The sequence below is a fragment of the Cervus elaphus genome, chromosome 13 (genome assembly GCF_910594005.1).
Source record: "Cervus elaphus chromosome 13, mCerEla1.1, whole genome shotgun sequence".
NCBI lineage: Eukaryota > Metazoa > Chordata > Mammalia > Artiodactyla > Cervidae > Cervus > Cervus elaphus.
Window position 1 is genome coordinate 47,721,030 of NC_057827.1, and position 12,951 is coordinate 47,733,980.

A 12,951-nucleotide genomic window follows, 5' to 3' on the forward strand; every position below is an offset into this window, starting at 1 on the left:
AAATCACTACGGCCTGGGTACCTAGACCTTGTAAAAGCTGCCCATTCCATGTGTGCACAGGAATCCCAGGTCAAGAGCCAGGCAATTGAAAACCCAAGAGAAAGTGATTTAACTTGAAAGCCTTTAAAGAGACTCAAATTAGCTACTCCTATGACAGCACGGATGGATCACATACCAATGAAGTTAGTTTAGGAAGCTAAGAGTTCATTTAAACATGAGACTGCTCCCTTTAAACTCTGTGAGTTGAAGAATCCATGACTGTTGCGTACCTGTTAGCATTTTTTTTATATATAAGGATCTTCCGGAAAAACATCAACTCAACAGCCTGTGCCTGGAGGGAACTTTGGTACCACACCTAAAGAAGGTGTTTTTTACACACCTTGTTTGTAAAAGTGGGGCCAGAGATTCTGCAAGAAGTTCAGAACATGACTTAAGGCTTTGTGGAAGTCAGCTGATTTTTACATATATGCAAATGACTCCCCTGCCATTCTTCACTAATCACTTTTACAGTCCTAGGGACTCTAGGGACACACTGCTCAGGTGACAGGTAGTGCTTGCTACCTCCACCTTGGCTGTGGCAGAGTGGCAGAGCAGTAAAAACTTAGGGGTGAGCAACCCTGATGACTCATCTGTGAGTTCACTCAGCATTGTGAGCCAGAACTGGGAGGACAAAGGGAATCTTTGAAACCCAGCACTCAAGATGCTCACAGCCCAGATTCATAAAGATGATTATACACCATTCTATTATAGAGGTACGCAGCTGATGCCAGGAGCAAGGAGGCCCACCAACCACCGGCTTCACAGAGGAGCGCCCCTCTTCATCAGACCCCTTTCTGCCTTTTGTCTATAATAAAGACCCTGCTTTATTATAATGTAAGCACTGAAAAAGTCAAAATTTGGTAGGACTGAGAATACCTGAAACCTGTCTTGCCATTACCCAGGCTAGGATAACAGACACTGTCAGGGAATGTTTGACGGGAGGATTCCTACGTGCTGTCTCTCATGAGTCCTTTGTCCCTCTTCAAGCGGAACAGCACGCTGCTCCCAGGGACTGAGGTCATTGTGTGAGGCAGGCTTGGGTCTCCTTTAGTAAACATTCTCTTTAGGACAAAACTGCTTAGTCTTGTTCCCCTTTCTTGAGATATGGATTGTCTCCTGACCTTGTGACTAACATTACCACCTTGTTCCCTTGGTAACAGTTGCTGTACGTTTGGTTTTCTGATCTCTATCATTCCCGAAAGAAGTTTCTTGTACCACAGCCCATATATACTCAGAAAAATCATAAAAGCACCTTTGCTCCATCCGAGCTTAGGTCCCCGGGTCTTTTTTTTGTCTCTCTCTCTCTCTCTCTTTTACTTTCTTATCGTCGACTCCGTACCACCAGGTTCCGGTCCATTAAAGGACCCCAACAAGACACAGTAAAAGGCAGCTGCAAAATAACAAAAGCATCTCTCCCCATGATACATTACAGTTGTAGAGTATCAGATAACCCCCATCTTTGCATGACTCCTGCTTTCTTACTCACTGGAAGCTTTTGTTCTCTAAAATTATTAATCAGCAGAAATTTTGCTATTTGAAATTAACTCTGTAAAAATGAAACATTCCATTATTGATTGAGCATCCAAATCACTCTGACACAGAGAAGCAGCCTTTATTTACAACCCTGGTGTAAAGCTTCAGGAAAGGAGTTGTAGAGATAGTATTCCACACCTAAACTTTTCGTTTCCAAGGAAACATCACTCCTGAGCTCATTCTAACACTTTAACCTGACACTGACCATGGGAGCCCTCTTTTGCTATCAGCCTGTCAAAATACTGTTTCATTCACATTTTGTCTCCACGCTTCCCTCAAATCCTGTATTAACTCTATACTTTATCTGGTCCTCTAGTATATAGCCTCCCTTAGTGTAATGGGTTAATAAACCTGTTTGTCAGATTACCGGTCTGTGGATGGGCTAAGACGGCATCATAATCGACCAGAGACTTGTGGATTTCCAGAATCCTATCATAACAATCTAGATAGTATGAGGGATACGACTATACAACTGTGGCAAGGGGTTGTTCAGTCACTAAGTTGTGCCCAACTCTTTGCGACTCCATGGACTGCAGCATACCAGGCTTCCCTGTCCTTCACCAACTCCCAGAGTTTGCTTAAACTCATGGCCATTGAGTCACTGATATTATCTAACCATCTCATCCTCTGGGGGAAAGATTAACAAATTTATACTTGAAATTTGGGCTTTCTAGGTGACTCAGTGAGTAAAGAAACTGCCTGCAATGCAGGAGACACAGGTTTGAACCCTGGGTAGGAAGATCTCCTGGAGGAGGGCAGGGCAACCCATTTCAGTGTTCCTGCCTGGAGAATCCCATAGACAGAGGAGCCTGGCAGCCTACAGTCCATGGGGTCACAAGGAGTCAGATATGACTGAAGATGAGCACACATGCACAAACCTGAAGTTTAGTTTCTTACTAAATCTAGCCATTTGTTAGCTTGAAATTTGATTCCATGCTGAATTAAAATGACTGAAATGTGAAAATAGCCCTTAAAGAAACTTAAAGTCTCATACAAAAAAAATAAGATACATGGCAAGCATTTAGAGAGAAAAACTTCCCTAAATAAGTGTTTGATCTAACAGAGTTAGCAACCCCAGAGGGCTAAATCCCTGGCCAATTCATACAATTCTGTAAGACCCAGCTCGAGCCTTACCTCCTCTCCAGAGCTGTCCCGAGTCCTTCCTTTTCCATACTCTGGTGTTACATCTGTGCCATGGCACACACCACACAATACTGTGATTGCTTGGTTACCTGTTTTCCCTGTTCATCTCAACTCGTTGAGAGCAGGTCCTTGTTCGTAAATTCCTAGCACCTGACACAATCCCAGGCAGAGAGGAGCTCAGTTAATGTTGATGAGCCAACAAATGAAGAGGAGACTGGGAGCAAGAAAACCGATTGGCAAGTGGTAGTAATGGTTCAAAAGGGATAGAAATGACCTGAAGCGTGACTAGAAGGAAATGATAGATAAATGTGGGACATTTGAAAGGAAGATTAAAAAAAAAAAAGATTTGTTAGTTAAGTGGAAGTGGAAAACAAAGAAAAATTTTAAATCTCAAAACTACACAGGAAGTGGATATCACAACCGGAATAAAGGAATCCTAGACTATTTTGCTGAGCTTTTTTGGTTTTGATTTTTTTTCTTTTTTTGTTCTGTGCAGTATGTGGGATCTTAGTCTCCTAAGGATGGAACCCGTGCCCCCTGCAGTGGAAGCTCAGAGTCTTACCAGCTGGACCTCCAGGGAAGTCCCTATTCAGCTTTAGAAAAGCACATTTCTCAAGGTCCTAGGACAGTCCAGGGTGCTTTCAGACATTCAGAATTAGAGTCAAGGCTCAGAATACACTGGGAACCATTAACATTGAGGCAAACTCTAAAAAGTGGATGAACTCTCCCCTGAGGAAGAGACTATGCACTGACTGGTTGAAGGACTGAAACTTGGAGAATGAAGTGTTCTAGAGGAAAAGAAGCAAAAAAGACAACAGAAGGAACACATTCACAGTATGCTGGACACCAGTGGAGACGGGCTGCCTGCGGGTAACAGGAAGACAACCCAAGAAAGTCACCTGAAAAACCGTAACAACTTGAAGTTCAGCACGATAGTGAGTTATAAAATACAACAGTTGCTTACATCACTGGCTTTCCTCCAGCTGTTACCTGTGAGAAAATATAATGGACAAAAGATCCAATTTTCAATGGCAAAAACCAAACAAAAATACCTGGCAGTAAACTTTGAAAATGTGTGGTAATTTTTACTAATTTACAAAGACCAAGAGATTTTAATAATGAAGAGATGCGGTAGATGGGAAACATGATAAAATGAAATGTTAGTGTCCTCCAAATGGACACATTAAATAACAATTTAAAGCCAGAATAAATTGCAAGTGGACCAATGAGGTATTTGAAAAATAAAGAAAAAACAGATAAAAGCAGCATAAATAGGGAGAAATGGAGAACATTTTCTAGGCATAATCCCAAAAAGGACTTAAAAAGAAAGGATTGACAGTTAAGACTATGAACAAACCTGATCCTAGAGTCCAAGCCACACAGCTCAGGCCTTTAAAATGTCCTTTTCAGTCCTTGGATCTGTGATCATTACAATCCCCCCTTCCCCACCCACCACAAACACGCACCACACCAACCCCACTGCCAACCCTGGCCTGAGCAGATGAATCATCTGTAAGGACTCACCAAGGATCTTCACAGTCCCATTCTAGATAGATCAACACTGCAGATTTTCAACTTCCAAAACCACTCTCAAAGCCTTGTGATACAGCTAGCCCTCAGCTCTGGCTGAGAAATAGGATCAAGAGAAAAAAACAACCAGGCCACAGCTGCTGCTGCTAAGCCAAAAGCCAAGATTTGACACCACTAGTGTTTGGGCTGAGGCTGTTTTGGCCCTAGAAGTAACAGCAACACACCCCACCTGACCAAAAGTAGAGACCAAAAGCAGGAGAAAGACAGTAGCAAGTACAAAACCTATTAGGGTTTATGTTCAAATGTTCTCTGGCTTGTTTTTTCCTTGGCCATTAAAAAAAAAAAAAAAAAAAGTCTATCATAGTGGTTCTCAACTTTCAGAGTGCATCAGAATCACCTGGAAGGCTTTTGTAAAAAGATAGCTGGGTCCCACCCCCACACACCCCCGCCAAGTTTCTGACTTAGTTGGTTTGGAGTAGAACCTGAAGGTTTGCATGTCTACAGGTGAATTAAATCAAATTCTAAAACATGTCAAACCAGTGACTTCCTTAATGGTCTAGTAGCTAAGACTCCATGCTCTCATTGCAGGAGGCCAGGGTTCAATTCCTGGTCAGGGAACTAGAGCCCACATGCCAAAACTAAAAAAGATCCAGAATGCTAAAACTAAGAGCTGGCACAGCCAAACAAATAAATACTAAAAAAAGAAAAAAAAGACAGACATGGAGGAAAGCTATGTGCACATGTGTCTGTATGTTTAAATAATCACTTTATATTAAATCAATTATACCAGAAGTGTTTTTCAGGTACTTAGCCCTATGGTAGGTAATATCTTTTCCAGGTAGATCTAAATTTATTATGACTAAATAGAGGAATTCCTTGGTGGCCCAGTGGTTAGGACTCTGCTTTCACTGCCGAGGGCCTGGGTTCAATCCGTGGTTGGGAAACTAAGATCACAAAAGCCCCACAGGGTGGTCAAAATGAAGAAATAAATAGAGTTACAAATATTTCATATAAATGTGTGAATTTTAATTGTCTAGTTATGACTATCGGAGAAGGCAATGGCAGCCCACTCCAGTATTCTTGCCTGGAAAATCCCATGGATGGAGGAGCCTGGTAGACCGCATACAGTCCATGGGGTCGCAAAGAGTCAGACACAACTGAGCGACTTCACTTTCACTTTTCACTTTCATGCACTGGAGAAGGAAATGGCAACCCACTCCAGTGTTCTTGCCTGGAGAACCCCAGGGATGGGGGAACCTGGTGGGCTGCTGTCTATGGGGTCACACAGAGTCGGACACGACTGAAGTGACTTAGCAGCAGCAGCAGTTACAACTATAATGTGTATCATAGAGATATCACTTACATATGTCTCAAATCTTACTAACCAATAAAAATTAATAATACTGGGACTTCCCTGGCAGGCCAGTGGTTAAGACTCCACATTTCCACCACAGGGGGCATGAGTTCGATCCCTGGTCAGAGAACATGGCCACATGCCATGTGCCATGGCCAAAATCCAAAATAATAATACCTACCTTAGTTTACTATGCTTTATAAAACCATAGATGTTAACACAAAAAAAGCAATTCAGAATTATGATTAAAGGGGGCATTTGCCTTTTTATTAAAAAAGCAATTGCTCCTTCAATAGCTGAATGACTAAAACTGTAATACATCCAGAAAATGAAATGTAAAAGGAATGACCTACTGACACATGCAATGATTTGGATGGATCTCAGGGCATTTACATTGAGTGAAAAAAAAAATTCTCAAAAGACTATGTATTGTATGAGTCCATTTAGATAAATTCCTCAAAATGGTAAAATTACAGATATGGAGAATAGATTATTAACTACCAGGGTCTAAAAATAATACTCGAATGCCAGGTAGATAGATCCATAAGCAGGCAGCATGAGGGAGAGCTTTGTGGTAATGGAATAGGTCTGTTTCTTGATAGCACTGATGGTTACAGGAATCTATACACTTGATAAAATGACACAGAACTATACATGTATGTTGCACCAATGTCCATTTCTTGGCTTTGATACTGTACTATATCCATATAAGATAGAAGCATTGGGAAACTGGGTAAAGAATACATGGAACTCTCTATACTATTTTTGCAACTTCCTATGAATCTACAATTGTATAAAAATTAAAGTTAAGAAAAAAAAAGGGAAGTCGGGAATTCCCTGACAGTCCCATGGTTAGGACTTGGTGCTTTAACTGCCATGGTCCAGGGTTCAATCCTTGGTAGGGAACTAAGATCCTGCAAGCCACATGGTAGAGTGAAAAAAACAAAAAAAAGAAAGAAAAAAGTTAAAAAGCAGCTGCATATCTATATAACAAATTTAGAAAGCAATTTTTTTTAAAGAGACAATTTAGGGGCTTCCCTGGTGGCTCAGTGGTGAAGAATCACCTGCCAATGCAGGAGACACGGGTTTGATCCCTGGTCCAGGAGAATCCCACATGCGCTGAAGCAACTAAGTCTGTGCGCCACAACTATTGAGCCTATGCTCTAGAGCCCAGGAACTGCAACTACTGAACCCATGTACCCCAGAGCCCAGGCCCGCAAGAGAAGCCACCACACTGCAACAGAGTAGCCCCTGCTCACTACAAGTAGACAAAAGCCAGCACAACAAGGAAGACCCAGCACAGCCAAAAAATAGACCATTTAAATAATAAAAATCATTAGTTACCTAGGAATTGTTCAGTCACTAAACCATGTCTGACTCTTGCAACCCCATGGACTCCCTGTCCTCCCAGTTTGGTCAGATTCATGTCTATTGAATCAGTGACGCTATCTAACCATCTCATCCTCTGCTGCCCCCTTCTCCTTTACCTTCAATCTTTCCCAGCATCCGGGTCTTTTCCAAAGAGTACCTGGAGCTGACTGTGGCTCAGATCATGAGCTCCTTATAACCTACAAAATAAGTCTTTTTAAAAGGTATTCAAGAGTGGCATGTAAAAAATTATAAAACTTCATTGAAACATAAGTGGAGCAATATCATGTTCATTGATAGGAAGATTCAATATTGTAAAGATGTCAATTTCTTTAACATGACCTAAAGATTAAATGAATTTCCAATTAAGATCTCAAACAGGTTTACAGAACTTTTACTAGTTGCTTCTAAAATGTAATAGCATGACTTACCATAAAGCCACAGAAATGAACATGGTACACTGCATTGGTACAAAACCACCAACCAATAAAACCAAATGGAGAGCCCAGAAGTAGATCCATGCACACTTGGAAATTTGATAAGACAGAGATGCCATTTAGGTCACTGGAGAAAGAATGGACTTTTCCATAAAGAGTGCTAAGTATCCACAAGGAAAAAAGGAATCAGTGATAGATAAAATAATTAGATATGAGTAGATATTTTGGAAACATTTCAAAGAAAATAGAGAATATCTGTGACCTCAGGGTTAAGAGAAAGCTATTAAACAAGACATAAAAAGTGTTAACCATAAAATGACAAATTCGACCATCTTAAAAGACCCTTTTTTTCATTAAAAGAAACTATGAGGAAGGTGAAATGAGAGCCACAAAATGAGAGAAAGTATTTGCAATATATCACTCACAAAAGTCTGCTACCCACAATGTATTTTTAAATTTATTTTTAAAAGTAAAATAAAAAACAGATAATAATCAGGAAAATAAAATTAAAATTGCAATGGAGAATTGGTAAAAATAAATATTTAGATTGGTAAAAATTAAATTTGTGAAGTACTGACAAGAATGAAGATTCTTATGGGAAGTTTGGGAGATTCTCAAATGGAATTTCTCTCTTTTTTTTAACGAATCCTGGCTCTGAGTCTTTTTTTTTGTTTGTTTGTTTGTGTCGGGTCTTCATTGCTGCACAGGCTTTTGTCTGTTTGGTGAGCAGCGGAGCTACTCTTCAGTTGCAGGCTTCTCATTGCAGTGGCTTCTCTTGTTTTTGTTTTTTTTTTATTTAATTACAGTTTTATTTTTCAAAATGTACAGTTGGTGGGACCTGTTCATGCATCTTCACCAGCAGCTAGGGCATTTCCACCCTTGGTGTGTCTGCTGTAAATCACTTGAGCTCTGTGCTTTGAAACCAGTTTAATAAGTCCTTTACTAAGGAGTTCCCGAAGGGCTGCCCTGGCCAGGGAACCACGAATCTGCAGTCTCTCGGAGACGGCAGCTGGAGTTACAAGCTTAGAGTTGGCAACTTCTTTACAGAGTTTGTCACATGTTGCTTTGTCAAACAAGACTAGGTTATTGAGCTTGTCCCGAACTTTGCCTTTGGACCACTTCTTTTTGGCCTTGCCCCCAGATTTGTTCACTGGATCTTTGTCTTTCTTGGTCGACTTTCCGGCATCTCTCTTCTTCTTCTTGTCCTTGGGCGGCATAGCGAAGCCCAGAGAGCAGCTGCGACAACTGCCGCCTCGCTAAGATGTCAGACAGAAAGGCTGCGGCGGCTTCTCTCGTTGCAGAGCACAGGCTCGGGGCACGCGGGCTCGGTAGTTGATGCTCCCAGTCTCTAGAGCACAGACAGGCTCAACAGTTGTGGCACATGGGCTTAGTCACTCCTCGCCAGGTGGGATCTTTCCAGATCAGGGATTGAACCCATGTCTCCTGCACTGGCAGGCAGATTCTTCACCACTGAGCCACCAGGGAAGCCTATTAAATGGAATTTCTTTTGTTTCCCTCGTGGATGTAAATTGGTATAACTATTGTGGAAAATGATTTGGCACCAGCCTGAAAACTAAACATTCACATACAGTATAACATACAATTAACACTCCCAGATTTAACCTTAAAATTCTTGGAAATATCCATCAAGAAATGTGTATAAGAATGTTCAAAGCGTCAATGTTTTTAACAGCAAAATAGGAAGAAAAACAAACCAAATATCCATCTGCAGTAAAGTAACTCTTCTTCTCAATGGGGAGGTTTCAGCTCAAATACCACTTAATTAGGCCTTCTCCAAGCTCTATTTAAATTTAACACACACACTCTCTTATAGTAGCTACCCCCTTAGTTTCACATCAAATCACAACTCCCAGTTACCATCTAAAGTCAGTGCATTTTTTTTTAAAGGTCGTCTTCTCACGGTGGACAGTAAACTTCATGAAAAGAACATGTGTCCTTTCTTACTCTGTATGTCTAGGCCTTAGCACAGAGTAACACTGAAAATAAAAAGGAAGGTGAAAGAGAAATCAAAAAAAGAGGGGGGATAGTGAGGTGGAAAAAGAAGAGTTCATTGAAAACTCACCTACCAAAACAGAAACAGACTCACAGACATAGAGAACTGATTTGCAGTGTTAAGGAGAAGGGGAAAGGGGGAAGGATGGGTTGGGAGGCTGGAGTTAGCAAAGGCAACTATTATATATAGAATAAACAAGGTCCTACTGCACAACACAGGGAACTATATCCAAAATTCTATAAGAAACCATAATGGATTAGAATACCTATCTATGTATCTGAATCACACTGCTATAGAGCAGAGTACAATATTGTACATCAACTCTACTTCCATAAAATTAGGTGGTTTTTTTTTTAAAAACAGTTCATTGAGATCTCAGACAAAAAGGGAAAGGGAAGCCAAGTTATAGAATCTTCCACATGAAATGGAGCAACTCTGTATCTGGAAAGTATGCTCATCATTTGAAGAAGGACAGAAGAAAGACAAGACTTCGTAAAACAGGAAGAAAAAATCAAAATTGTGGGAGGAGGATCTGGAGGGTACAGAGTAATTCAAAATTGTTTCCGCTTTTGAGCTTAAGGTCTTACTCTTGCTATCTGAGGGGTGGGAGGGCAGCATATTCCCATTGGAAGACAGTAGGAAAAAAGATTTACCTTAATTGAAGTGTGATTTATCATCAAGTTTGCTATTGCATAAAATAAAGGATGACAATTGTTATGGGCTTAATTGTATCTTCTCAAAATGCGTATGTTGAAATCCGAACCCCTGGCGCATCATAACGTGACTGTGCTTGTAGACAGGATCTGTACTGAGGTAATTACCATAAAATGAGGTCACATAGGTAGGCCCTAATCCATTATAGCTGCTTTCCTTATTAAGAAGAGATGAGGACAGACCTGCATACACACAGAGAAAAGTCACGTGAAAACACAGTAAGAAGGTAGCCTTCTGCTAGTCAGGGAAAGAAGACTCAAAACAAAAACAAAAAACCAAACCTGCTGACCTTGATCTTGAGCTTTCCACCTCCTAAACTGTCAGAAAATACATTTGTTGTTTAAGCCACCCAGTTTGTGGTATTTTGTTGTGGCAGCCCTGGCAATACATCACTCTGAATAAATACTACTCTGCCTAGAACTGCTTTAATGCAAAAGAAATTTTCCTGTGCTTCCCTAGGTCCCATTAGCCAACACCTATTAAAAGATGATAAAAATCTGTCATGCTATTAAGAATTATTGAAATTGCTTAATTACCTGAGTATGGGATGTTGATAAACTACTGCCAACTTTCTGTTCCCTTACTGATCTATAGGAAGACTCAATCAAATCCAATTTATCCATTTCATACTGCAGGCAGGAAGCCCAGGGCCTGCAAGCTTTTCCAGAAATGAAAACATACAAGAAAATGCCTGAGATCTAGGCATGAAAAGGGCAGACACCAATTTAAGAAAATTAAACTACAAAATTAAAAAATGTTCCATTAAATTCATATATAAACTTAATTTTTCATTTTAAAACATATAAATTTCCTTATATTTGAAAATAATTAGTACGTCAGATTTTTACATTTCTCAAGAATTCTCACATATACATGACTGCTTAAACCGCGTATCAAATCATTAATGAGTCAACACAATCAATTAATTTCCAAAACAAGGGTAATCCATGCAGAAAGTTTTTTGAGAAAAGATATTCAACATTGGATATGCGTACATCTTAATATTTGATGACACGGGGTAGGGTCTCCCTTTTCTCCTTCCATTCCCTAACTGCCTGCCTCCTTCATTTCCAAATTACATAACAGTTCAGAGGAGGGTGGCAGTGACCCCTGCAAGGGAGGGCTAGGGGACTGTGAGGACGAGACATCTACGGGTAAGGAGGATACGGGGCTCAGAAAAGAAGCAATCACAGGAACTTCCCTGGTGATCCAGTGGTTAAGAAACTGCAATGCTTCCACTGCAGGGGACAAAGGGTTCATGAATGATACACGTGGAAACACAAAACAGAAGCATAGATACATCCTGGCAGGAGGCTTCTAGAGAGCAGCACCTGGCCTACATCCAGCAAGAAAACAGCAACCTCAGTCCCACAACCTCACAACTTGCAGTAGCTTGGAAGCGCAGCAGTTAGTGAAATCTTCCCTGGGCAAGTCTTCAGATGAGAATACAACCTGGCCAACAACTGAATTACAACCTTCTTGGACCCTCAGTAGAAGATACTACTAAGCCATGCCCAGACTCCTGACACAATGATAGTAGGACAGAAAGAGATCTTACAAAGCTACAGTAAGACAAATACAAGGTTAAAATAAGTAGACTAGTAGTGTTATTCTCTAATGTATTATCTGGCAATATGTTGAAACATTTAAAAGTATATACACTGAAACACTTAAAAGCATATATATTGAAACATTTAAAAGTATACGTATTGCTTTCAACTGGATTTTTGTTGCTCAGTCATGTCCATTCCTTGCAACCTCACAGACTGCAATAGGCCAGGCTTCCCTGTCCTTCACTATCTCCTGGAGTTTGCTCAAACTCATGTCCACTGAGTCGATGATGCCATCCAACCATTTCATCCTCTGTCACCGCTTCTCCTCCTGCCCTCAATCTTTCCCAGCATCAGGGTCTTTTCAAATGAGTCAGCTCTTTGCATCAGGTGGTCAAAGTATTGGAGTTTCAGCTTCAACATCAGTCCTTCCAATGAATAGTCAGGGTTGATGTCCTTTAGGGTTGACTGATTTGATCTCTGTGCAGTCCAAGGGACTCTCAAGAGTCCTCCAGCACCACAATTCAACTGGATAGATATCAGCATATCACAAAAATGATCAACTATGATATTAAGACACCAGAAATTTCCTAGAAGCAAATTCTTTATCATTCTTCTGCCTCCATCCAATTCCTACAAACACCACACTATCACTGGTTCCAGTTCGCCTTATGTGTAGCCTTTTAGAAAGTGCAAAAGGCAGGGAGGTGGAAAGGATGTTTTCCCTCCTGGAGACATATCGTTCTCTGAGGAAGAAAGCAGAAGTCCCCCTCAAGCTCTGTTGAGCCCTGACCTCTGTGGAAAAATCACTGCTCTTCTCTAATCTTATCCTGATTTTTTTTCACTCTATCACATCTCTATTAAAATAACAAGAGGACCCTGAGCTTCCTAATGTTGTTTTTGGAAAGAGTCCAATCATATTTTTTTTAAAAAGCTAAAATGTACAGATGCCTACACTGCAATTTCCTCCAAGCTGCCACTAGTGGTTTTTCTATTATTAAAAGCAAAAACAAAACATATCATGGTTGCTTGCAACAGTAATTCTGAAATAAATGGTAGCACAAGAGACAGCAACAGAATTTTTAAGTCTAAAGCTAGAGGGTGAGTATGCTCTTCCTTACCACAAATTTCTATTTTACTATGTTAACTCATTAAGTTTAGAATACTCGTAAGTACCATCCTTCTAACGAAAGACCTATGTTAATTACCCAAGGCACCCCCATACTAACTCTACCTAATTTTAACAGTTACTAAATATTGTTCACTCTA

At 40.5% G+C, this 12,951-nt stretch overlaps 1 protein-coding gene across 1 annotated transcript; it reads right to left on the reverse strand.

Annotated features, from left to right (window-relative positions):
- Positions 1-7,727: 7,727 nt before the first annotated feature.
- On the reverse strand, positions 7,728-12,934 carry LOC122706673 (40S ribosomal protein S25-like). The gene has a single exon (XM_043922050.1). It carries the CDS (start codon positions 8,619-8,621, stop codon positions 8,247-8,249), a length of 375 nt encoding a protein of 124 aa, XP_043777985.1. The 5' UTR covers positions 8,622-12,934; the 3' UTR covers positions 7,728-8,246.
- Positions 12,935-12,951: the final 17 nt, after the last annotated feature.

Coding starts and splice junctions, on each gene's coding strand:
- LOC122706673 (XM_043922050.1), bottom strand. CDS start 8,621: ATGCCGCCCAAGGACAAGAAGAAGAAGAGAGATGCCGGAAAGTCGACC.